This window comes from Plectropomus leopardus, chromosome 19 (genome assembly GCF_026936395.1).
Source record: "Plectropomus leopardus strain MGB_pleo_1.0 chromosome 19, ASM2693639v1, whole genome shotgun sequence".
Lineage (NCBI taxonomy): Eukaryota > Metazoa > Chordata > Actinopteri > Perciformes > Serranidae > Plectropomus > Plectropomus leopardus.
Genome location: NC_142194.1, coordinates 16104634 through 16132023, shown reverse-complemented (window position 1 = coordinate 16132023; position 27390 = coordinate 16104634). Strand labels below are relative to the sequence as shown.

Below are 27390 nucleotides of genomic sequence, written 5' to 3'. Positions count from 1 at the left end.
TTTATGGTGAACTGTGGGTATGGAAATGAAGCTTGTGCCCACTGCCACAATGACTGAGATTTAGACAGCAAAATGAGGCATACACACAGCTTTATAAATCTGACGAAAGAATGCATATGCACATTTCTGCCTCTGTGCGTACACAGTTTTTGTCGTGAATCGACACAGAGTTTTATGCATCTGGCCCCAGTTGTCAGGGAACCGGTGGAGAATCCATAAAGTCACTGCTCCTGGTCGAGAGGATGTAAAACACAAGATGTAACACAAATTTGACTATGTAGTCTTTATGAGCAAATGTCCTTTAAAAAGTATGATAATTGTGTTGATAAATGTGATTCCTGTGTCAACACTGTATGAAATGGAAATGATTTGATTTCAAGACGCTCCTTGCTGTCCAAATGTGTAATGATAGCTGAATGTTGGACTTGTCCTGTGACTCCTTCCAGAAGTCTTTCAGCAACAGTCTGTAACTACGTTCAGAGTCACACTGGTTGCCATAAGTCTTTCACTGAAGGTCTTCGGGTGACAGGCAGCACAGGGTCCGAGAGGTGTTTCTGGATCTCTGCCAGTCCTGAGGTGATGTCCAGGTTCCCCGGCAGCGACGGGTAGCGGAGGCTGCTGCACAGTCCGGGGCTCTCCATGAGGGAGGATTTGGTTGATGGCTGAGCTGGCTGAGGAGTCAACCCTGTGTGGGTCTCAGTTACGGGAGTGACGGTCATAAACATGGTGTCGTCTGATGCCACAGTCACATGGATGCCGCTGGACAGTGACTCCTGGGACTTCTTGCTGAGCTGAAGGTCAGTCTGGGTAGAGCTCTGCAGTAAATAAACCACATACTCATTTTATGTCTTAGGCAAAAAGCTAGAAACAAGCCTCTAAGTAGTAGTAGTAGTAGTTAGGGGCTGAAACCCTGTTGTTTTTGTGTAAAAAAAGGTCAACTTTGAAAACTCGTAACTTACATTACGTAAGTTCAGTTTACACAAAAATTGGTACAAATATCCATTTATTTACACTCTACAAATCTGCTTCAGTAACCATTAAAGTCCACTTCCTGGTACATTGGATTTTTTTTAAAAACATATTTTCAGCATTTCCTCATAAACCATATGTCCAAGTTTTTAGTGGATAATTAAAAGACAAGGCTTATCAAGTGCCATAAAGCTTGTTGATATCTAATTGCCCTTTGATGATAGTCACCAATAAACTTCAAAAACAGCCAAGTTTCAGCAAACTTATAGACCTAACTCCACACCTGTAGCCCATATACTTAAAATTCTTAAAACTTTCAGGAATTGTCAAAACAAGTACCCCCAAATACCCCAATGTTTCATGCAAATAGATAACAATAGGGCATTACAAATGCAAAAAATGTATGTGGCATATCACAAATATGACTGAATAAGAAATTGTATGTGTAAACATTACAAAACTTGCAGAATATGTGTCATGATATTTTTTAACCATGTGTGTCAAATTATTTTAAAATTGCCTCATCGGATGCAACAAACTCATGTATTTGCTTAGCCAAAATTTGGCCATGAAATCAATGACTTTGTTCAAACATCACCAAACTGTAAATATTTTTAAGTTGTTGAAACATGTCCCAAAAATATTGTCAAAATTGACCACAGTGTGTAGGATTTAGTGGCACCAACCAGCTGCAACTTCTCCCATGAGCTAAATTTGAACTCCTACTCAGGTTTCCATCAGTATGCCTTACTCAGGATATTTTTTGGAGCCGAATAATCCACAGAAGTCTCTTCCTCTACAAAACAAATGATCTAGATACAAACGGCTCATTCTAAGGTAATAAAAGCACAACAGTTCTGATTTTCTGGTGATTATAGACTACAGAAGATAAACTTATTATTTCATATTCCATTTCTGACAATATACTCCCCTGCACACTTTAACACCTGCGTTTGAAACTGTCTTTCACCGTTAGTGAGAGATCTTTCGCAAGTTTTACCTTTTAACAGTATGTGTTGACTTGAACCCCAGAAATGCCGCTCACGGCTAAATTTGGTATCATTCTCTACCTGTGTGGGTGCCCTGCTTTCCATCGGTATGGGTGAAATGGGGTATATGCTGTGCAGCACTGGTGTCCCAGTCCCATACAGGCCAGGTGAGTCAGTAGTGAGGGTACTTGAAGGTACAGTGCTGTAAGCAGGAGGTATAGGTGCCATCTGCCTCTGGAGGAGCTGGAGAATAACGTTGATGTCTGCTGTCATGCGAGTCTCTAATCTGGGGAAGTAAGAAACAATGAGGGGATTAAAAGAAGTATCAGTAATGCTATCTGAAAATCTTCTTTTTAAGTCAGTGGAAATAACATAAATGAGAGACACATGAGATTTCTAAAGACTGGTGTTGGGGATTTGAAAAAAAATTCTGACCAGTTACCAAAACAGCCACTCTAATTTCTTATTATACTATATACTGCCTCTAGTATGAATACTTAAAAAGGCAGCCAAGGGCATCATTGATTGACCTGTTGAGCTGGGAATGTAAAACCTCAAGTCGAGACTCCAGCTCACTGGGCCGTTCTTCTGTGAATGGCGGTGGGTGGTGTGACTTTCCAGATCGCCAGGTGCGACTAGAAAACTGTTGTGACCGTTGGTCTGGCCAGTATTGATACATTCCCGGCACGTTCAAGGATGAAGCTGAGGAAAATATGAAGATAGCAGTAGAAGATTTTAACCATATTATTTAATTAATGTCCAAAATGTTCACTATGCAACATCAAGAATTGTATTGTAATTAATCATAGCATGTTTAAAACCCCCACTCTGTATGTCTTTCCAGGACAGACTTCAGTTTCGACTCAGATCTACCTTGGTGTCCCCGGTCCAACACTGCTTCCCTCCCCACTGAGGTGCCACCCGGGGGGCGCAGCTGCACTACAGACGGAGAGTAGTTCCTCCTGGCATCCTCTGGAGGATAAAGCTCTACTTTGGCACCATGGACGTGAGGCTTTGCCAGGTCCTCACTTGACTGGGAACACGGGGATTCACAGCTACAGCAGTCATCCCAGTGGGTCTGAGGTGAGTGACGATGACGGAAGGACTGAAGGGGGTACGAGTCTTCATGATCGATTCCATCTGTTCACAAACATTCATTTTCTCTTTGATACTTTCTGCAATATTTTCACATCAATCCAGTTTAGGTTACCAATAACAAAACAAAGACCAAGCATATTTTTTCTGTCAGATTACCAGGTTATGCAGGGAGTTTGATTATCTCTAGGGGTCACCTTGAACTGTGCGCCACAGATCTTACCTGGCCTAATTCGGCAGTCCAGGGTGTGGATTCTGTGTCTTGGCTTGTGGCGGCATCCACAGTCGTCCCCAGAATCATCAGTTGTTGTTATAATTGGTGGTATTTGATCAGCCTGGTGAGCAAAGAAAGAAAAACACCATCATTAACATTTTTTGGCTTTACAGGCTCAAAGCAATCTTGTCTGTTTTAGCACAGAAGGCAATTTACAGAGTTTTACAGAAAACCTTTCTGGATGGTTGAGGGGGCAGAAGTCACCATAAGCTCTTAAGGGACTATTTTGCAAAATGACAAAGATGGCAAATTTAATGCAAAGGTCTTCAGCCAGATGCAAAGAAGGGATATTGCAGTTCATGAACTCCTTGACCACGAAGGTACCCCACAAGAGGGTTTTAAGCTGTAAGTTCTGAAACTATCCAAACAGCAGTTTCATTCAAGTTTTTGCATCAGAAGTGAAGCTAAACATTGATCAAATATTTTGTGTCTTGAAGAGAAATAAACATCTGAAATCCAAATTTTCAAGATGTAATTTTTGCAACCGGCTGCCAACATACGTCTCTCAGGTCAAACGTTATCTCCAGGTTCCTCCAGAAGTTGTCTGCAAAGCTGGGGTAGATATCCAGGACCTCCAGCAGGTCGTCCCTCAGGACGCGGTGCAGGTCACAGTAGGTGATGGTATATACATCTCCATTGGACTTCCCTGGCTCATCATACAGGTGGATAGGCTCTCCAAAGATGTCATTCTTTTCTGCAAGAGCATAAAAATTTTTTAATCGGTTAGATGAAGTTGTTAGAACACTTTAGAGACACCACAGTCAAATCATCTATGGTGAGATACCTAATATGGCGACCACCACATCATCCCGTATGACCTGGATGGAACCACGTGAGATGAAGAAGAGAGAGTCCAGGATGTCTCCATAGTGGATTAGAGTATCTCCTGGAGGAGCGTGGACTGTCTTGAACCTCATACCCAAGGCCCGCAGACAGGCTTGACTGCCTCCATGGAAAGCCTTGCAGTTCTGGAGCAAAGATCTGTTCAAGTGCAAACAGATGTCTGCCTGCAAAGACTCTGGAAACCCCTTCAACACCTAAACATTTGAAGACAAGACAATCAGCATGTCAGTGATTAGATGCAAAACAGGGATACTGAATAACCTAGACAGCACAGGTTAAAGAAGACAATAACAGTCAATCCTGATACTTTTTACTTACAGCATTCATGTCGATGCCATTGGTGTAGGACCAGGCATGCTGGAAGTACTCCTCCAGCCTTTGGCGAAGGCAACCTGGGATTTGATGGAATCGGATGAACTCCTTGACTCGCAGCATCTGGGTGTGGTAGCGGGTTGTACCAGAGTACAGACGCTGAATGATGGCTGACACATTCCCAAATATACTGGCATACATGAGAGCTGAGACCGAAGAAGCAATAAAGACACAGGAATTTTAAGTGTAATATTTTTTAAGAATGCTGAAATGGGTAATGAAAACAGGATGATATTCTGTATATTAAGGGACTGTTAAAAACATTTTTGGGGGGTGGGCCTTTTCTTGCAGATTAAATGCCATTTCTCATTCATTTTCAAGAATACGTAATCCCCATGCAAATTTCCCACTTAACTATTCACACCAGGTCCCATGTCAATGGTCTGTGTTGCTATGTTCCATTTTCACCCCCAAAAAGGGTTAAAGGGTTAACCTTTTCAGACAGAGAATGTCTAAGGGGAAATGTTAACTACACATACATAATTAATCAGATCCAAAATATGGTGCTTTCTCAGCTGAAGTAGAATCCAAACTGATAAGACTTTCCCCATTTTGGCAGCAAGCAAGCTTTGACATCATTCATTAGTCAAACATATAATTCCACACAAAAATCTCCTGAAATTGAGGTCCGTCCAAATGTTGTTTTTACTTCGCACAATTTTTTTAATTGTAATGATCTTGGAGCACAAGTTTCTTGTGTTTTAGTTGAATTATATAAATGTCCATACAAATTTTTCTGATGTTTTTTTTCTGGAAGATCCACATAAATATAATAAATGGAGGGTCTTGCTTTTTTTTTTCAAATGAAACAATGTTCAGACCCGCATGGCCACCCCAAAAATTTTTATACAGTCCCTGTAGTTAGTGTTATTTAACTCACAGCCAATGACCATGACGCAGATGGAGAAGATCTTCTCTGAGTTGGTGTTTGGAGAGACATTTCCAAACCCCACACTTGTCAAACTGCTCAAAGTGAAGTAAAGGGCGGTGACATACTTGTCTTTGACTGACGGACCAGAGGTGGAGTCACTGTCGTTGTACGACTTGCCCAGCTGTTCAGCCAGGTTGTCCAGCCAGCCGGTCTCTGTGTACGGCCTCTCCACAAAGCCGATAGCGTACCAAATGCAGGCGAGCCAATGGGCGATGAGCACAAAGGTGCACATGAGCAAGAAGAGGACGGCAGCACCATATTCAGAATATCGGTCCAGCTTTCTTGCCACGCGGACCAATCGCAGCAGCCGAGCTGTTTTCAGCAGGCTCGTTAAGGTTGCCATCTTCGGTGTCCATTAATGACAGGGAAGTGGATGTTAGGCAAGAAAAAGGACGTTCAGTTTACAGCAACTCATAGAAAAATAAGTAAAGACACATGAGGACAGTACAAATATATCCAAGGGTTACCTCCAAAATTATTTTAGAATCAGCGCAATAAGTTTCAGGGTTCCCACAGTCACTGAAAACTTGGAAAAGTCGTGGAATTTCACAATCACATTTTCCAGGCCTGGAAAAATCATGGAACTAGTAAAAATCTGAAATTATGTTTGAATAGAGTTTGAATCTTATGTGTTTGAAAAATGCCAGGCAAGGAGGGCAAGAAAAAAAAATTAATTGGGGTCCTTGAAAAGTCATGGAAAAATTAGCAAGTTTTGTCCATGAAAAATGTGTGGGAACCCTGAAGTTTAGGCATAATGGGCATATTATAGGCATAATTTTTTTTTTATAATAATTTTAAGAGTTCTTACCTCATCAGAGCCAGATCTGAAAATGAGAAGATCAAAAGGAATCGCTGCGAACAGATCTATAGGGAACCAGCCTTTGATATAGTGCTTGGCTATTCGGCTTGGCTGTGTGACCACCTCGTCATTTTGGTCCACGTACGTTGTGCGAAGGTTGATGACTATATCCACAATAAACAGCACATCCACCAAAAGGTCCGCCACGTTCAGGGGATCACATGTGTAACCACAACTTCTTTGCCGTAAATCCCCGTGTTCATCCAGAAGAAAGGCAGCTGAGTAGGGAGTGAACACAGCTGTGTAGAGGACCAGGAGGAGAATAATCCAGTCCCAAAATGCCTTGAAGGGGCTATAGTGAAGCAAGATCCACCATGTTGTCTCTGGCACCTGGAGTTTGTATTCAGGCAGTACATCAGACTCCAAAGACAGTACCTAAACATAAAAAAAGCATTAGTACACAACAATTTTCACATATTAATGCTGACTCCGACTGTTCCATCAGTTATGCATCTTCCTGTCCTTTCTTGCTTGATCTTATCTTTTGCTTTAAAAGGAAAACAAGTACATTCTTTCAACTAATACAAACCAACAGACCTTTCTAGAAGAAACACTGTTTTGACCAAGTTCCTGTCGAAGGCTGCAAGCTTTGGTTTTGCAACCTTGTAGGTCCAACAGATCCTTGACCATCCTGTCATGAGTGACTCGGTGGAGGCGAGACTTTGGTAAAGATTATATCCAGATACAGTAGTATGATTGTTTCCAGTACAGTTATAAATCAAAAGTATGCTGTAATCAGCCATGTAACTGCTGACTGAATGCCGGACCCTGCTGAGCTGGAGGGCAGTCACGTCACAATCCCACAACTGTGCTGCCACAGTTCTCATATTCTGTTTAACACTTAACACATTAACATTTTTAGCCTTGACAAATCTCGCTAACCCTGGAAACAGGCAGATCTATCTACCAGTGAGATAAATATATATGTATGTGTATGTGTATATATATATATATATATATATATATATACACATATATAGATAGATATATATAGATATAGATAGATATATATATAGATATATAGATTTATACATATATAGATATAGATATGCAGTATAGATGGACAGACGGACAGCAGTCAGGGGGGTTTTTGCAAGCACTTGCAGCTGTCTCATATCCATCTCACACCGTCCCACAGAGGCAAAATGCAGAGCCCCAGGGCTCCAGCAGGAACACAGTAGGCCTGAACTAAAACTGTGATTTAGTGTAACTTTGCTTTGCACAACCAGAAGGAAAAGACCCAGCAACCAAACCATCTACTGATTTTTCCACTAGTGGGTTAATTAACAGCAGTATTCTATTATGGCAACTTTCTGGGAGCTGCAAAACACCATTAAAGGTAACTTCTGTATTTTTCAACCTGGATCATAATGTCCCATATTGTTTTTTGTCAAAGTGACTAATGAGAACAACACATTTTAAAAATTGTTGAGAGAGATATTACATATAAGCTGGAAAACATTGTTTTAAGGTTATTTGCCAAGTGCACTGATTGTTTTATTTATTTATTTTGCACTTTACACCGTTCTGCAAAAATTTCAATCAAAGGGACATTTATTAAGTTCATCTTAAATGCTTTATGAGTGATACATTTCAGGATTATTTTTATGAACACTCATCTCACTGTTAGTGATGGTTGGATTTTATCATGTGGAACATTTTGTAAAGCTAGTTTTTCACATGAGCGCTATGAATGAATTATTGTTTGTTCTCCTGATATTGCACCACGAAAATGATTTGCAGAAATGTGTTGCCAGAGCAGCACAGCTGGTGAAGATGCCACCTTTTACTGTATTTCTTATGACTGTCCGTAATGAATCGTGGAGGGGCACTTGTCAATATGCAAACAGATGTTTCAGGGTGTTTCTATGTCCATTTATGGTGAACTGTGGATGTGGAAATGAGGCTTGTGCCCATGTGCCCAGTGCTGCAATGACCGAGATTTCTAAAGCAGAATCAGGCATAAACACGCCTTTATAGATCTGATGAAAATAATACATATGCATACATACAGCTTTAGTTGTGAATCTACACAGAGTTATATGCATCTGGCACCAGGCTGATAAGTGCCAAAGTTACTCTTTAATGTGAGCTCTTTAATTACTGCAAGCAGTGAATTGTGAGGTTTTCAAAATTTGCTGAAGTTCAATCATTTAGAGCTCTTAAACAGGACTCCCTGGCGCTCAGCCCATGTGAGGTCCTCCCCCCAAGCCCTCCCCCCGTACCTGCGTGACCTTCTCTGTGACGTTCTGAGAGCGGTCCTTCACCTTGGAGGGGCTGAGCAGCTCCATCCTGGGAGTCGGAGGTGAGCGGCATTCAGGGCCCCGGCTTGCTGGTCCCCCACTCTTTATAAGGTCTGAGTCAGACATGGAGCTCCGCTGGCCTGCAGCTGATCAGAAAACAATTTTATTATGTTCAAGAGAGCCTAACCAATCTTTGTCATTTTTTATTCTTATTATTTGTGTTTTTTAGACAGATATCTGGCCTTCTACAACTATAACAGTGATAGTATTCAGTAACAGTTAACTGTTAATAACTGTTAATTACATCACTCTTCTCATGATTTCGTTTTCTTGCTATGCTGGACTTAAACTTGATTTATATATTTGATTTGCATCCAGAATTTTTATTCTAAATTTTCCTTAAAAAAAAAACTCTACGAATGCAATGAATGAAACTACTCAGTGACGTTTAATATCCTCAACCCCCCCTTAACAAATCCTCTCTGCTCTGATTTCCCAGAATGCCCATCTAACTGCCCCTCCCAAAAAAAAACATTGCCCTAAATACTGGATAGTCTCAGTGCTTGTCTCACAGTGTTTCTGCACAGGCATGGAAGCAGTAACATTGTCAAAAAATCTATCTGTTCTCGTATTTTGTCAAATCTTCAACCACAGCAAGTTTCAGTGAAAATAAATTCAACCTACCTTATTTGAACCCAGAATGTCAGATCCCTCTTGGTATTATCTGCTAGACAGCCATGACTCAAAGAGCCAATCTTCACAACACTTTTTGGACAAGACTTTTTCGAAACATTCACTCCCCTCGTTCACAGTTCATATTTAGGCAAAAAAAATGAACTTCTTTCATCCAGATGTTGATGTTGAACCCTCCGCTGTGGCACAGGGCAGAGGACTGGCCTGCAGCTTGCATGTTGTCGCGCAGCATTTGCCAACACAGGAAACCAATCAATGCCATGCTATAGCTGAGAGGAACTGACAGGAAAATCAATAACGGCCATTGATAAACGGAGAAAATGGGCTCACAGCCATTACACTGGACTTCCCCGTTAACATCACATTACCACTTCAGTGCTCTTGTGTATGCAGTCCAGTTTGATGGTGTAGGTCTAAAATATAGTTCAGGCTGTTACATACGTGGCACTGGCGTATAAAACAAAAAAAAAAATGGCTAAAGGTATGGTGTCCGCTCAATATGTTGCATGCATACTGTTAATGTGGGATCTTATTGACTGCAGTGCTGTTGACACTACAGTAATTTGAGGGGGTAATGACCCGTGATGACACTGGATCAAAATGTCCTTCAGCTGCAACCTTCAGCTATCTGTACGTTTTTTGTTTTTAAATAATATACACATTTAAACTGTAAAAAAAGTTTCTGGGTACTTCCCTTGAATGTTTGCGCTTCACTGTGTAGAGTTATGTATGTTCAGCGTTTGACACTAAAAGGCTGTTTTTACCTTCATCAGCTAAATATGGAAAATTTCTGTTTTCACTGTAAAGGCACAAAGTTTTCTTCAAAATAAATGTGCAGACTCAAAAGTAATCCCTCTTAATAATCACTTATGACCCACTAGATCAGGCATGTCAAACTGGTCCACAGGGGGGCCGGTGTGGCTGCAGGTTTTGTTTCCAACCAAGTAGCAGCACACCAGACTTGACTCATTTAATCAACTGATCTCCGTCTTCAGACAGTTGATTGGTCAAATTGTGTGCTCTTGGTTGGTTGGCACAAAAACCTGCAGCCACACCGGCCCCCCTGTGGACCGGTTTGACATGCCTGCACTAGATCAATGATACTAAACTTGGGGCCAAATCTGGTCCCCAATAGGATGCTTGGAATAATTTTTGTACTGTAAGGTGCCAGAGTGCATAAAAAGTATTAAAATAGAGCTTGTTTATCAAAAAATTGCCAGTGGAGGATCCCCCACATCCCCTGACGAGGTCTTAGCTAAACCCCTATTGTCCTAAAATCCTGCAAATGTCCCAAAATCCTAGAAACATCTATGGGGCTGCTGCAAGTGGCCCCTGGCCTCCTGTCATTTTGCAAAAGTGGCCCCCAATCAAATTAAGTTGAGTACCCCTGCACTAGAAGATGTGTGACAGCCTATTTGCGTGCTGAGTCTCTGCCCACACTGACTGTATTTTCTTATTATTGTGCAGAGTTCAGGACACTCCTGGGCAAAGCATGCAGGTGAGGTTTGGTAAAAAGTCAGAAGTATAACACATCCAAGAAGCTACATAAATTGTGAGTACAGCTATGAAAAAACCCTGTAAATATGTGTGATCAAACTGCATGTTTTAAAGTGGCCTTTTATTGTGACAATCCCACTACACACCTGTTTCGTAATGATGTTGTTTAATCCACCTCTTGATATGCCAAACCTGTCAGGTGAATGGATTATGCTCACTGTCATGGGTTTTAACAAATTTGTGACCAAAATTTTAGAGAAATATGTCTGTTGAGTGCATGAATAAAGTCTTAGATTTTTAAGTTAAACCTTTAAAAAAAATGGGAGCAGAAATAAGTGTTTCATTCTATATAGTTTGGAAGCAGTCCAACATGCAAACTAACGTCATGTGAAAACTTGAATATTTGGATAATCATAGATTTTAACAGGCTTACTTTTACTTTTTAAGAGGCAAATCATGTTCTAGAATATTTTATGTCTCTAAATGGGGACTTTAAATGAAAATCTATTTTAAATTGTTTCTTATAAATTAACATTGCTTTCTTCCAAAATTAATTAAAAGTGAAATTTCACTTTTATAGAACATTTTCATGTCTCTATGATCCCATGAATGATAAGTCAATGAAAATACTTTTTTAAAACCAGCTTTTAAAGAATAACTTGTCAAACTCTGTTTTTTCAACAGAAAAACAAAATTGCAGATATCGTAATTATTTTACTTTTCTTCCCGCTGAATAATCAAGTTTATAAAAAGGCATGACTTCTCTGTATGTACTTGAGGCTGTATGTAAATAAACGTGCAAATTATTAGGAAATATCACTTTATATCTTAACAAGGACCACAATGTCATTGCCCCTCCAAGTTCCATAGGAAAGCATGAAAATGACCAATACACTCATATTTTCATACTGAGTATGATAAACAGTGTGACATGTTTCAACAAGCAGTACAGGCCGTCATTTTTCTGTGAAATCAAAAATTCCACTTGTAAGATTTTCATTGTCCACCAAGTGTCCGGAGGTCTTGCTCAGCTGTCAGCCTGGATGTTGTCCCAGACTCGGACTACTTCTGGAAAGTCATTAAGGGCTTCTATCAGCGTTGAAGCAGCATCCAGCTGGTCCTGGTCCAGAGACAAGAGAGTTCGGGGAACAAACTCCAAGCCAGCAGATATTATCTGCATCCCCAGCTCCTCCAACGAGGCTCGCACCTTCCTCACGTCCGTCATGTCACAAATAAACTGAAGACAGAAACACATCAAGCTATTAGCTGCGATAGGGGTGCAAATTATTATTTTCATTAGGATTTAAGCTGTTCTTTTTTTAATTGTTCAATGTATAAAATGTGAGAAAAAAGTAAAAAATGTCATGGCATCATTTCCCAAATTCCAAGGCTGTGACTACATTGGTTGTTTGAACCAATCGAACAGTCCAAGAACCAAAAAAGATATGTAATTTAAAATTATGTAAAACAAAGAAAATACATGATATTTGACTTTTTAAAAACAAAAAACAATTTATTGGTAATTTACTGTAGAGAAATGTTCCTTCAAATGTCTGTACTGCTCTCCTTCATGTCTGACCTGCAGGATGGGCTGCTCCTCCTCATCCTCAGTCTCCTGGACATCTTCTGCTCCTGCCTCGATGGCCAGCTCCAGAGCTCGCTCCGTCGAGATGTTCTGGCCCGGCACCACCACCACCCCCCTCTTGTTGAAGTTGTTACGGGCTCCGTCTGACAGCATCCCTCTGTGGGTGAGTACAGAATTACACCTCGGTGAGAAAACATAATCCTAGGCAAAAAACACCAGGCGAGATAATTTCTTAATAAACTACATATGGATTTTTATTTTTATTAGGTCTTTTTTTCTCAGCTGTATATTTGAGCTTTTTGCCATTTTTCAAAAAGTGCATCTCTGCCAGCAGCTTCGTAGCCAAAACAATAGTGTTTGTACAGGGACATCTAGTGGCACAACAACCTCCTTTATCAGAACACCATCATTACCATGCATTCTTTGTATTATTACCACAAACTTTCATTATATTGTCCTGTATATGTTATTGGGGTACAATAACACTACCAAGTTGGTCTTCAGTGTCAAACAGGTCTACAGGGGACAGTTGGCTGTTTTGGTGTGAGTTGTCGAGTGTTGGAGATATCGTAGAGATGTCTGCCTTCTCACCAATATAATGGAGCTAGATTGCACTCAGCTTGTGGTGCTCAAAGCACAATAAATAACCAAGTTAATAAATATTTGAAAAACTCCACAGTAATGTCTCTTTGCAGAAATTGTGACCTGGATACTAAAGATAATACACAGACCTTTTTGTGAGTAGTTTAATGTGGAACAGCAGTAGACGCACGCTTCCTTCTGTGCAGTGATATGGTTGGTGGGTGTAGTTTAGTAGAAAGAAAATAGTTCCTACATGAAACTGCTGTGGATTATCTCAAGTAACCAGGTCATGACTTTTTGAGACATTGCTACTGAGTTGGTCAAATGTACTTTTTTGGCACCACCACGTTGAGTGCAACCTAGTTCCATTAAATTTGAGAGAAGACAGACATCTCTACGGCCGATATCTCCGACACTCTGCAACTCACACTGAAGCAATCTCGAATGATTAACAGCACTACAGATGAGAGAAAAATTTGTATTTTGGGTTTGGGGTTGAATTGTCCCTTTAACACTATAGTTTAACCTGCAGTGTTGTGGTGGTGAAAGCACATGAAATATCTGTGTTTGATTATTTCAGCTGCATGATAGAGTCAGATCATAGAAAAACGGTCCTGACTTGTTCCGGACAATCAGGCGTTTGATTTCCTGGTGGCTGCGTGCGTGGTTGTCAGTCAGGACCTCGATGAGCAGCAGACATCCACCAGGCCCCCGAGCTTCGAAAATGTGCTGGGACGCTGGTTTAGATTTTTCCTGTAGTGCCAAAAGAAGGGACACATAATACCCACAATTTAACATTCTTTGTATTATAATACTGGTAAAGTCATATTATAGGTAACAGACCTGCTACATGTACAGACAGGTGAAGAATGAGGGAATATTTTTGGGAGGAATGGTGTTGATTCCTCCAGGAAATTTACAGTGAATTTACACCAAGGAGCCTTTAAGCTGTTTACATGTCTTTAGGTGGCCCAACACCTTAATTATCTGGGCAAGGCAATATGGAGAAAATTCAATATCACAATATTTTTGCTGAAATACCTCAATATTGATGAGGACAATATTGCACTGTTGACTATTGGTGCTTTCTCAAAATATTTACACGTTTTTTTTTGGTAAATGATCAGTAGTATTTTTAATTTAATCACTATGTAGGTAAAAACAAATAATGGAAAAGTTAGATCTGTCTGGTAATTTTAGAAATTTACATCACTTAACTGTAATGCAGTCTTAAAAACCAGGAAAAGACAGCACATAAAATATCCAAATTCTAATATGATATCTAGTCTCATATCAAAATATTGTTTAGTCAACTTACCGCATTTTTGATTGCAGCCTCTATAGACGCTTTAGGTATGTTCTTGCTTTTACACTGCTCCAGTACGTGGGCTAAGTTTACATTCAGATCTGGGTTGGGTCCTCCTTCTGCAGATAAAACCACCATTGAAATAAGTTAGAGTTGACAAGAAAACAATCCACCTGTAACTGAAATGGTGTTCTTGTCTTTCAGCCAGTTACTTCCACATTTGAAACCTGAGCAAATTGGCTTGATTTCTTTTGAAAACATGAAAAGCAGGCAATGAGCAACTTAAGAAATTGCCTAAAAATGAGACAGAAATTAGTTTAAAAAAACAATTTAAAAAATCTGAAATTTTCCAAAGAAAAGACAGAAAATGACCTGGAAAAAAAAGTCATTTCTGATCATTATAATTACTGTTTTCTATGTATTTTTTCTTTAGTAATTTGATGGTTTTCTGATGATTCTCTCTTTTTTCAGGTCATTTTCTTGTCACCTTTTACTTTTTTTTTTGCAATTTCTTGGAAATTTCTTGCCAAGTTGCTGATTGCCATGTTCCCCATATTTTTTTAAATAAACAACAAAAAAGAATGAAAGACAATTACCCAAAATTTGAAAAAAGTGCTAAAATAAACTAAAAATAAATCAATTAAAATAATTTCTGATAATTATATTACTATTTTCTTGGTATTATTTAATTTGTTTTTTGTTTTTGTTTTCTTTTTATAAATGATTCTCTCTCTTTTGCCAGGCCTTTTTTTTTTTTTTTTTCAATTTCCCGGGAATGTCTTTCCATGTTGCTGACTGATTTTTTTTTTTTATTTAAAAAATCAAACCAATGTTCTCACATTGCAAGTGTTTAAATATTCAAATACTACTACAGACACTTCTAAACGCAGCCCAGGGAAACCGATGTCGATCCAGGTTTCAAAGGGTTAAACTCACCTTTCACAGCTATCTTTATCATCATCCCAAACTTGGTGATCATCTTGCCCCTCGCCTCATCTTTGGGACCCTTAATGTGTTTCACCTTTGACCATTTGTTATGTCCCGCACATAAGGCTGAGCAGAGCTGCAGCGTCCTGACAGGACAGCTCCTCCACAGCGAGGACAGCACACACGAAGCCGGCGGGAGGACGCACTGAACCGGGGCCAGGACTCTGCTTGAAGTCGCGGCCAGTGTCGGGGGGCGCAGGATCCGGAGAGCCGTCAGCACCACCGCCCCCGCCATGCCCTTCAGGTGCACACGGCCAGAGTGGTAATGAATACAGAGTTACAGTAACCTGCTGCACAAGTGGAGCAAAGTGTTCAACAGTGAGTCTCCGTTCGCAGGTGAGGCCTGTAACTTCATTCATTTTCACATCTATGAATAAATTAAACCGCTTTAAGCTTTCTAACTTACCGTTTTGACAGATCAGTTGTGCATGCAGCTGCCGCTGTCCTTGTTGTGGAACAGGCACTTCCTGGTTGTAACGTCAGAAAGTGACGTAAAATATCGTCCCTTCAAAATAAAAGCTTGCCCGGTGCTTCGAGTTTGTACGTGTAAATAAAAACGTGATATTACGGAAGCTAAAGTGACGTCTTTAGTCTTAAATTGTATAGTTTTAACCATTAATAACCATTAAACCGTGCATAATATTAACAATTTGTATGGAACAAAATTCCTAAAAAACATGGTTTTATATTATATTATATTATATTATATTATATTATATTATATTATATTATATTATATTATATTATATTATAGGTGAAATTGGCTGTATATACGTTTCTATCAGTGTTTGCATGCCATTAGTTCGATATTAACAGTTGATACAAAATAATTAATTAAAGAAAACATTATATTTTTATTAATTTTATTGTTATTGTTGTTGTTGTTAGTTTCGTCCTTGTAAAATTATTTGAACTGATAATATATATATTACTTAATTTAATCTTAGTAATTTTTTATATTGTGTTTAATATGTGCTGAAATCAAAATATTTACATTAAAATAACAATAAAGTTAAACTATTGTATTTAATTTTTAAAAACCCAATTAAAATAGTTTGAGCAATGATTCAGGTGAAAGACATTTTTAGGTGCTAATCATTTTATGACAGATATTCACAAAGTGTGGGTTAGTCCCATAAATGTTTGCTCCCATGCAGTTTTTCTGTTTATAAACTTGTCATTTTTATACATGTGTATTCATTCTCATACATGTCAAAATCTTTCCCTTTCAATGTAGGTTGCATCGAAATAGCAAAAATTGTAATAAATCATGCACCATGGGAACCTGAAATCTCTTGGAGGCCCCCTGGGTTTTTCTGGTTGAGATCGAGAACCACTGCAGAATATCAGCAAACACTTTCAAAATAACAGCAACACAAGCCAAAACATCATACATCTTTCCCATATGACTTATGTATGCATTTTATCTGCCTGTATCAGGGAGGTTAACACCAGAGATTAAAAGTTTCCTCTGGCACAAACAATATGTGAGTCTGCTCTGTATGAGCGTCCTCTATAACATCCCAGCGTGGGAACGGGAAAAGAAATGCTGGTCTGTTGCCATGGGACCAATTTATTAAATCATACTGCTTCTATTTATGATGATAGGACATCTTAGTAATGGCATCAGCTGTCCAAGATAAAAAAAGGAACATACTGTTTGTACTAAATTTCTTAACCATTTACTTATGACCAGTATATGTGACTGGATGGTAAAAGCTAACTTTGTCTGACAAACAAACAGGGTGGCAGAGACGGATGGCCACACCAGAGGAGCACAAAGAGTTAAATAAGACGAGAGCCTCAGCCAATCAAGGCCAACCCATCCCTGAGAGACAACAGTCCAAAGAACTGTGAAAGGAGGAGATTTCGTCCTCAGTGCTCCCCTGTTCTCTTCTCTCACTACAGACTTCACATGGTCCCTCCAACCTGATGAGTGATGTCCACTGAGCCTCAAGGAGAAGCCCGGAGAGAGAAGACATTTTTTTTCTGGATGTCTAAAGACCCCAAATCTCAAGAAGATCCTAAGGCACAAAAACACAAGGAGCACCAATGGGACACCAGAGAAGAGAACAGTTCTCAACTTTGAGTTCCTTCAGTGCGACCTGAGGAGGATGAGATGATCTGATGTTAATTAAACGCCCTGTTGAAAAGACGTCATGTTGTCTGCGTGGGGACCTGGTGCCTTGGCTCTTTTCCACAGTGTCATAATAGTGACTGCACTGGTAAGTGTAATCAACAGTTATTGATTTCCTCATTCATTGAATAGGTTTCACAACTGTTGTTTTCCTTTTTTCGGGTTTGTTTTAGTTTATCTACAAAAGTTTGTCTGAGGAAGTATCTTTTTTGCTTTGCTTTTACTTTTAGTCTCTTAAAAATAAACACGTGTATTAGTCAAGTCAAGTCAATTTTATTTATAAAGCCCATTATCACAGATCACAATTTGCCTCAGAGCACTTAACAGCACATGACATCTCTCCATCCTTATGGATAGGACCCCCCTCCCCCCCAAAAAAAAAAACCTTTAACAGGGGAAAAAAACAGTAGAAACCTTAGAAAGAGCAACTGATGAGGGATCCCTCTGCCAGGCCGGACAGACGTGCATAGATGTTATTAAGAACAATGAAATGCCAGAAGCATATGACAGAATGAAACATAATAATAAGCATTGCCTAAACATTTTTTATAATGATTGCAAACAAAAGTTCTGGTGCATCTCATCAGATTGGTATAATGCCATAAAAAAATCTTATATTTATGAGAAATCAACAGCTTAAATAAAATGAACACAGCACTGACTCAATTCTCAGTCTCATTTAGTCATGTGTAAACTTCTAAAAGGTGGTTTTTATGTTCTAAATTTAAACCTTTCACACGGTGGCATCATATCTTACACTATAACACAACGCTGAGTCAGAAATATTACTCCCATACTGCTGCACTTTGGGCCAACTATAGAAAACGTCATGTATCTGTGAGTCTCTTTGATCATTTGAATTTTGGACTTAGATTTATCTTGTGTGTGCCAGCCATTCACATGCAACAGCGACCTTACATAAATGAGTGGCTCTTCTTTTTCTAACAAATGAGGTGATATGGAATAACTTTGCAGCACAAACCAGTAACTAAATAACTAACTAATAACTATTCATTTACAGCAGAACAGCTAATAAATAATAGGGTATTTTGCTAATGCCTGCAAAATGTTGTGTGGAAATATGAAAAGGAGGCGATTGCAAAGGGAACACACACACAAGTATATACACAAAGAGTAAGAGTTTATTGTCATTTTACTATACATCTTGGTGCAAGAAAAAATGAGAGAGTGTTTCACAGTGATCAAGGTGCAACATAAATAACACAATTTACAACAATACACACATTTATAGTGCAAAACACAATCCTGAGCCCACTGCTTTTTTCCTAAGGGATATCTTTTTGGAGAAAGGATACACAACTTATCTCTCTGATTGAGACAAAACTCCTGTTAAAAAAAAGAAAAGAAAAGAAATCACCAAAACCTTCAAACCATCACAACAGCAGCAGTGAAACAAACCAAAACAAAAAAACAAGCTTAATCTCCACCATCACAAATTACCTGAGGTCTACTTTGCCTCAAAAACCCCTCCATCAGCTCTGACCTTTAACCTTTCACCCACTGAAGCATGACCACTGTCGCCTCTGAGCCTCATCTCTTCATCTTCCCCGGGTCGATCCTCAGTGTCGACCTCGGGCAGACTTACAACCTCCTGCTCAGTCAGCCCGAAAATCACTTTACATGAAGCACGTGAGGACTGAAATTCAATTATGACACAAAGGCCAGAAGATGGCTACGCCTGATTGTTTTGCTAACACTCCCTGTCCGTCAGCAGAAAACGCTCCTTCACAAAGAAACGTGAAAGACCGCTCTGTATTGACTTGCATGTATTGAATTATTAGGATGTTTTGTCAAGGCACAGGTGGACGACTTTGTTTGACATAAAAGCTGAATACCTAATTGTATAATCCACGCGTATTAAAATGAATTGCCAACACGGCTCGACTGTGCCCACAGTCCACTATAAAACAACAAGTGGTTTGAGCTCCTCAATATGTCTGTATTGTCTTTGGCTTAGAGTCCCCTCCCAAAACAAATCACTGTAGAAAATGATAGCTGTTCAGCTTTCTGAGTGCTACAATATTGAAAACACTTTTCACCCATTGGCGGTTTATTTTAATGGCTTAAGCCAAGAATGTTAGTTATCACATATCCGTCAACATGAACAGTTCCAGTTGGGCTTTTAGTCTGTTTGACAAGAGTGAGTAGTTTCTTCAGCTTGCCAGGAGGTGAGAAGCTGTGGTGGGAGACGTACTCAGAAGTAAAAGTGTCAATACAGCAATTTAAAAATACTAGTAAAACACCCATGACTAAAGAGAAAAATGATTAGGCAGAAATATATTGTATAACAAAAATGAAACAAACAACTAAAGTTGGTATAAAAGTAGTAATACAATAGCATCAGTATAAACAATCTCATGTAATATCCATCATCTGGGCCGGATTTTTATAAAAATATGCATTTTAACTTTTGATTTGCAGTAATACTTCTTACTTAAACGGTAAGTTCTGTATTTTTCAACCTGGACTCTATTTGCCCATGTTTTTTGTGTCTAAAAAAGAGCAATATTTTTAAAAAATTTACCTAGTACTGAGTGAGACCAGCAACCAGGCTGCAGTGTAACCACTCAGGGTATTTGAGCACCGTCAGTTTACACTAAAAGTTCTGGTTTGTTGTTTGTTTTTTTAACAAAAAAGGTATATCTTTAGGGTCCTTTCCATAACGATTTCAGACACTTATCATAATAATCTGAGCCTGTCAGTGGTAAAAACTAGCACTTTTAATGGATGTAAATTAACGGTGTACCTATTCCTCTGTGGTTACGTGGCATCGTGTTTTTCTGCTGCCAGCTGCAGCGTTTTCGCTCAGTACTGGGCCACTTATAAAAACTGTTGTTCCCACTAGTCACAAAAGTGGGAAAAATAGAGTCCAGGTTGAAAAATACTGAAGATACTCTTTAAGTAATAAGAATTAGCGCTTAAAGAATCAAAAGTTGAAGTGGACATTCTTATGAAATTTGTCCCTTGTGATATATGTACTGTAGTAGATAAAGTCATGAGGTTGTTCATAGTGACTTTTTACTACTTCTTTACCAACTTAAGTTGTTTGTTTTTTTTCTTTATATCTTTCTGCCTCTCTCACCGTCCTCTTTTGTCAGATCAATAGTGTTCTCTCGTTGCTACTTTTGCTGCTCTGTTGTGAAATGTCCTCGGAAACACAAAGCCGCTTGTGTAGATTAGCTCTCAGCAGCATGGCAGAGGTCCTGAGGACACGGCCCCCATGTGGCCAGCGGCAGACAGGAAAAAAAGGGGGTTGGCGTGGGATCATGACATACCACACCCTCACACAGCTATTTCACAACACCCGGAGGCAGCACATCAGATCTTTGGGAGTGTTTGTGTTTGACAGCTCGCCCTAGCTGAAAAGAGACTTCAGAGAGACTTCTGATTGGAGATTTTAAATGTCTTTGGGTGCTGTAAAATATGAATAAATGCAAGAACTGTAGCTGTTCAGATTAGCTGAAGACACTCTTGAGGCTTGAACAAATTCCCAAAAACTCAATCAGATGCCTGCAGATACATTATAACCAATTTTCACGTTTAAATGAGGTCTTCCTGTTTGACGTCTCTCTCTTATCTGCTTTATACAGATAGACTCTGATGATGTCATTACACGAGATGAGCAGATCTACGTCCTGATTGGTGCTCACGCCAAATGTGAGAGGAACATCCAGGCACAAATGCTTCTGGTAAAAGGTTTGTGTGCTGCTTTTGATAATTTTATTCATTTTATTTCTCAGTTATTCTGTCCGCAAAGTTCGATCCCAACGTTAGTTAACCCATAAAGGAGTACAACAAACTGTATTGAAACAGCCTAAAATAGATACTTTTGAAACTTTTATCAATGAATTGGCTTCATGAGTTCAGAATGCTTTTACTTAAGACAAACAATTCAGCTAAAAGCTCATATTTTAACCTTTACTTCAGGTAAAAAAAAATTTTATTCTTATAATACTGTTTTTTTTCCCCTTTCAAAATATTCAAAATCTCTCCCTGTTAGGTAAAGTAAGGTCCTTTTACAAGCATATCCAGTGTTGCTATAAAAAAAACACAAGAGATCAGTGAGTGCATGTCCAACTATATAATCAGAAACCGTATTTATTACATCAATTATTTATTTAGGATCAGATATAAAATCTATCTAATATCCTGCTCAGCACTATCTGTGTGATTACAGAGTTGAATTTAGCTGCGGACAATAGCAGGGCAATTTTCACTCACATTATGACGCAGAAGCTGATAATAAATTGCTTCAGTGATCTATCCGGGGAGGAATTATGTAAGACAGAGTCCCACTAGGCATGTGAAAGGGAGGCACAGTGGACAACAGATCCACACTGACTCTTCTGTTCACAGATATCATACAAAACACTCTCATAAAATACACAATGTACATAAGTGTACATATGACAGGAGACCATTAAACCTGTGATGCACGTTGTATTTTCTTCAAGCACGTCAATTCAAACAGATTTGCTTTAATAAAGTTAATGTAGGTTTCAGGGGTGACCTTAACAGTCAAGTATATTTACTCAAAGTACTCACTACTGTACTACATTTAACTGAAAGCTCCTTTTTATGTTTAACATTGAAGTTTTCATCCAAAACATATCTTAGGTTTAAGAGACATGATGCATGAATTTAACTATCCTGCAGTATCTAAAGTCTTTAAAGTTAGCTTAACAGACTTCTTTAAAATGAGAAAAATTAACAGTAACTTTTGATTTTCTACTCTTTGATAAATATTATGTGTATTTCATAATGGATATTGGACTGAATATGTATGCTTTTGTAAGGTGAACTTATATGTAACCCATGTTTACTTTTATTTTGACACGATAATCTTATTTACATTGCTTATTTTCAGTGCTGGTATTATTATTTTAATTTGTTTTGATTTACTTTTTATACATTTTTACATGTTGTATTGTTCTGATACCTAAGACCTTACAAATATTGTCACCCTTTGTTAAAGAAATTTCAACCTTTTTTATGTAAAACAGGACGTGAGTAATTAGATTAAAAAAGACATTTAAAAATACAAGCTGTCCCCTGACTGGTAATAACATTAAAATTCTGTTTGCACATTAATGTGTAAGTAAAAATGTCATATGATCTAATAATATGACTCTGAAAGGGGTCAATATGCATAATGAGTACTTCAACTGTTAATACTTTATTTGCCGCTTATTTTCATATAGATAAACATTATCATGCAGGATTTTTTTTACTTGTAATGGAATACTTTTACAATGTTGTATTGGTACTTGAACGATCGAAATACCTTTTCAACCACTGATAGGCATACTGCAGCCTAAATTTGCATCGTGCACCTGTATTTGGATAAAATGAACAAAAGTATAATAGTGCCATGTGTCTTTCAACTGAGAGATACCTATATAGTAAGTGGGCCGGTTTCATGCCTTCATGGTGCACATAAGTCTGTAGGAAAACTAAAACTATAGCTCTACATAACTAACAGCTGTTTCCCATTTTTTTGTGAAGAAAGTGACTGTATCCCAGAGTGGGACGGGATCATCTGCTGGCCGAGGAGCAGAGCGGGTCAGCTGGTGTCAGTGCTGTGTCCAGAGTACATCTACGACTTCAACCACAGAGGTGCGAGAGCTTAAGAGTCAGAAATATTACAGTAGCCTCTTCCTGATGTGTGCTCTAAGTGTGTAGTGTGTAGGGGAGCTTTGCGTTAAACAGATCAGTGGTCGACAGATTATTGGCCTGGCCGAGTATTGGTGCCAATATTTGGCATTTTGCTGATTATCTGTATAGGCATTTTATTTTAATGAAGGCTGATAAAACTGATAAATCAAAAAGTGCAAAGAAAGTCTTTGCATGAGAGGAACTTTTATTTTTTAAAACCTCAGGAAGCTATTTTTATTCATTCAAAAGTTGCTGGGAGCTTGCTGTATATCATGTTGAACTTTTCCGTTTTTTTCAGTTTTAATTCAAAATTTGCTAAAAACATTTAAATAACGTTTTGTGTTGGAGTTTGTTATATTCCATATTCTAAATATTGACAGAAATATTTTCAATTTTTATTGTAAATGCACATTGGTTCCAAATGTTGGTGAATTGGTCTCATTAACTACTAATAATTGTTATCAGTATCAACCCTGAAAAACCAATATCCATTGACCCTAATACAGACACGGGTAAAAAAAAAAAAACTGTATGTGGATTACAAATTGCCAGTTGTATCACAGACTGTTTTGATAAATGTTAGGACGAGCCTACCGCCACTGTGACGTGTCGGGGAACTGGGAGCAGGTGCCAAGTATCAACCGCACTTGGGCTAACTACACCGAGTGCACCACATACTTGACCTCCAACCACAGGAGCCAGGAGGAGGTATGTACATGTGCATGTGTTGAGCTCCTGATGTTTGCAGAATATGTGGACCTGCTGGTGTTTGACCGCTGGCCAAAGTCTAATGCATTTGTTCAAATGCACACTCTAAGCATGTTTTTATTTGCTTCAGAAGGTGTTTGAGAGACTCCACCTCATGTACACTGTTGGCTACTCCATTTCTCTAGCATCACTGCTGGTGGCAGTCTCCATCCTCTGCTATTTCAAGTGAGCGACCGAAACCACATATCCACAAGTTTGAGTATTCACCGTCTCCATCTTCTGTGATGTACAACTGAAAGTATTTGTGCGATCGTTTCAGGCGTCTCCACTGCACACGCAATTACATCCACATTCACCTCTTCACCTCCTTCATATGTCGAGCTGTCAGCATTTTTGTGAAGGACGCTGTGCTTTACTCCATATCTGAAGACAGAGAGGCTGAGCCTGAGTTCACTGCACAGAAGCCTCATATGGTAAGCTTTATGATTGTTATATTTATATCAATTTATACAGTTTTGTTTCTATTATTCTTTTTTTTTCTATGCTAAGTGACTGCTGACCAAGGGCTCATATTTACAGCACAGACACAAGATGGGAATCAATTTTGTTATCTTAACTCTTGCCACAAAGCAAATAGGTGGATATCCCTGAATACCTAACTATTAAAACCTTTTAAAAACAAACAAACCAAAAAACATGAAAATACTCTATATTATTGTATTTTTTCACACAGAGTTAATACTCTTTTAAGCACTTTATGGCCTGTTTAGATGTTTCCTTTTTGTGCTCCTGTGTGTCCTCAGGCCGGCTGTAAAGTTGCTGTTACACTCTTCTTTTATTTCCTGGCGACCAATCATTACTGGATCCTGGTGGAGGGCTTATACCTACACAGCCTCATCTTCATGGCCTTCCTCTCTGACAAGAACTACCTGTGGGCCCTCACCATCATCGGCTGGGGTAAGCTGCATCAGACCAGATACTTTGTTGTCACATACAGAGCTAACAGTAAATTCAAGAGATTTTTCTCTCCGTTCCCTGTAGGTGTTCCAGCTGTGTTTGTATCCGTCTGGGTCAGCGCACGAGCGTCGCTGGCAGACACGCAGTGAGTCATGTGATGTGTTCATCTGTCTAATATTTACATAACACCTGTATCACAAATTCTCACTTTAACTCTTGTGTCTCTGCTTTCAGGTGTTGGGACATCAGTGCAGGAAATCTGAAGTGGATCTATCAGGTTCCCATTCTGGCAGCCATTGTTGTAAGACATTTTTATTTTTTTAATACTATTAACATTTCAATAGATTAATTAATTTATATACACAGCTGTGGCCTTACTGTACACGCTGCCCCTGCAGGTGAATTTCCTTCTCTTCGTCAACATAATTCGTGTACTGGCCTCCAAACTGTGGGAAACAAACACTGGTAAATTGGACCCTCGGCAGCAATACAGGTAATATTTATTTTCCTCTTAAAGCAAAATTTCCCTGAGAATCTCTCCAACAACCCTTAACCTACAGTCCTTTAACAAGAGAGTTTTTACAAACATTAAATCAATACACAAATGTTTACCGTCTTTACCTGCAGGAAGCTACTCAAGTCCACATTAGTCCTCATGCCCTTGTTTGGAGTTCACTACATGGTGTTCATGGCTCTTCCCTACACTGAGGTCACCGGGCTGCTGTGGCAGGTGCAAATGCATTATGAGATGTTCTTCAATTCATCCCAGGTCAGAAAACACATTCATAAACTTTTGAAATGCAAGAGTTAACTCAAACTGCTATTTTTATTGTTTTACTTTTCTGTTTTTTTTTTAAGGCTCAAAGGTTCCATGTTGTTAAAAGCTAGAAGTCTGTCTTTTTTTTCTCAATTATAAAACAGTCACAAATGCTATAAAAAAATGATAGTAATGATTTTTTTCTCTGTTTATATAATGGATAACATTAAATGCATCCTATAATAACGATGACTGATCAGAAGTTCACTTATATCTTAGCAAATACCTCACTGTAATTTCATTAACTTAGCTTCACTACCTTTACTATAGAAGGCCAAATAATCAGTTTGGTAATGCATGTTAAAAAAAAAAAGTTTGACCCTTATTTTCTCAAACTATGACAGGTCAAATATTTATGCCCACCTTTGAAAATCCCACCACACAGAGCCCTCATGTCTGGTGTGATTTTTCTTGTTACTAACTTCCTGTAGGAGTTGGATTGAAAAGGCCAGCTGTTTAAAGACAGAGTGACATGTAGTGGATTTTTTTAGCATAACAAACCTAAACCAAATGGAAGAGATGGCTCAGTCAGGTTAAGTTGATTTTGACACATTTTTCATGAAGATATGATGACTCAAAATGTACTCTACCAAACATTTGAGAAAAACGTTAAAGGGTTATTCAGATTTATTTGTCTCAGACAGAGGTTTGTTTTTTTTTTTAGGTAACTGAATATATGCTTTATCAGTATTTAAATGCAATATATTTACAAAAATGTGTTTCACTCCTTTTTGACAGAATCTTAATTTCATGTTTCCAGGGCTTTTTTGTGGCATTTATCTACTGTTTCTGCAATGGAGAGGTAATAAACTCATTTTGTTTTAAAGTTAAAATTCATTTTTACTCTGATAAAAAAAGGAGAAAGATAAATTTTCTGTTTGTCTTTGTTTCTGTTCTCAGGTGCAGGCGGAGGTCAAGAAGGCGTGGTTAAGACGCAGCCTCGCTCTTGACCTTAAACAGAAAGCCAGGATGACTAGCAGCGGTGGCGGAGGCAGCTGTTACTATGGCGGCATGATGTCACACACCACCACCCACAGTGTCAGTTTGTCTGCTGCCAATCCCAGAGCCCTCTCCTTCACTGGAGGTGTAGTGGGCTCTGGTGGTGCAGGGTCAGGGGTTAGGCCAGCACGGTACGGCTCTCTCCACCCAAACACCAGCCTGCCTGGATACATGCCCGGTGATACTGAGACCTCAGAGCTGGCCATGCAGAAACCAGAGGGGACGGAAACTGGAGTTTTTGCCAGGCATGCCAGAGCCAGCAAGGGAAATCATGACACCAAAAGTCATGGAGCATCTCCGGTTCGAACTCCTGGAACAGAAAATCCAGACAGCTGCTTATCTCTGAAAGAGCTGGAGACCATCTTGTGACTGTTTGGATGAACTTGAGTGAGGTGTTGAACTCAAGGCAGATGACGGGGATGACTTTTTCTGACTTCACCTGACTAGAGTGATCATTTGTAAAACCTCAATGTTAATTTGCAGGCCTGGTGACCATAACCAGAGCGGACAAACTAAGGCTTTACTTGTGTTAAGGTTAAACTTCTTTGAAGGTCAAACCAGAACTTTCACTCTTGAAAGTGACAGATTTCCAGTGGATCTGTTTCATTTTTGTGTGAATTGTACATTAATTTAAATATGCGTTTAATTATTGTGAAAGATAGAATAAGGCCTGATAATCAGTGAAGATGTGATGCTGCAGGGAATTTAGAAAAGTCAAAGGACAGAACTGGATGTTTAAACAAGGGAGACATTTTCTGTGATTCATCTCCCTTTTCACATCTTTCCTGTGTTTGATTTTCCAGCCAGACTGGCTGACCCCAATTCAAACTGTACTTACGAATGTGTGTGTGTGTGTGTGTGTGTGTGTGTG

At 39.0% G+C, this 27390-nt stretch overlaps 3 protein-coding genes across 5 annotated transcripts; 1 reads left to right on the top strand and 2 right to left on the bottom strand.

The window, feature by feature from the left end:
• Positions 1 to 467: 467 nt before the first annotated feature.
• kcnh6b (potassium voltage-gated channel, subfamily H (eag-related), member 6b) lies at positions 468 to 9656 on the bottom strand. Its single transcript, XM_088070106.1, has 11 exons — positions 8558 to 9656; positions 6282 to 6707; positions 5423 to 5816; positions 4489 to 4688; positions 4112 to 4364; positions 3828 to 4021; positions 3277 to 3388; positions 2832 to 3098; positions 2489 to 2660; positions 2040 to 2244; positions 468 to 815 (listed from the first exon to the last, which is right to left on the bottom strand). The coding sequence occupies exons 1-11, from the start codon at positions 8699 to 8701 to the stop codon at positions 483 to 485; spliced, it is 2700 nt and encodes an 899-aa protein (XP_087926232.1). The 5' UTR covers positions 8702 to 9656; the 3' UTR covers positions 468 to 482.
• Positions 9657 to 11568: 1912 nt separating this feature from the next.
• taco1 (translational activator of mitochondrially encoded cytochrome c oxidase I) lies at positions 11569 to 15743 on the bottom strand. Of its 3 annotated transcripts, none has more exons than XM_042508277.2 (6): positions 15632 to 15743; positions 15175 to 15463; positions 14251 to 14357; positions 13552 to 13685; positions 12345 to 12507; positions 11569 to 12002 (listed from the first exon to the last, which is right to left on the bottom strand). In XM_042508277.2, the coding sequence occupies exons 2-6, from the start codon at positions 15458 to 15460 to the stop codon at positions 11793 to 11795; spliced, it is 900 nt and encodes a 299-aa protein (XP_042364211.2). In that variant the 5' UTR covers positions 15461 to 15463; positions 15632 to 15743; the 3' UTR covers positions 11569 to 11792. The 3 variants fall into 3 exon arrangements, with proteins under 3 accessions (XP_042364211.2, XP_042364209.2, XP_042364212.2); XM_042508275.2 differs by having other exon boundaries at positions 15175 to 15515; positions 15632 to 15718; XM_042508278.2 differs by having other exon boundaries at positions 15175 to 15512; positions 15632 to 15693.
• On the top strand, positions 15410 to 26888 carry pth3r (parathyroid hormone 3 receptor). Its single transcript, XM_042508273.2, has 14 exons — positions 15410 to 15561; positions 16970 to 17450; positions 20974 to 21079; positions 22889 to 22999; positions 23622 to 23746; positions 23877 to 23971; positions 24066 to 24219; positions 24550 to 24703; positions 24788 to 24848; positions 24938 to 25004; positions 25102 to 25196; positions 25331 to 25472; positions 26281 to 26322; positions 26421 to 26888. The coding sequence occupies exons 2-14, from the start codon at positions 17385 to 17387 to the stop codon at positions 26886 to 26888; spliced, it is 1686 nt and encodes a 561-aa protein (XP_042364207.2). The 5' UTR covers positions 15410 to 15561; positions 16970 to 17384.
• Positions 26889 to 27390: the final 502 nt, after the last annotated feature.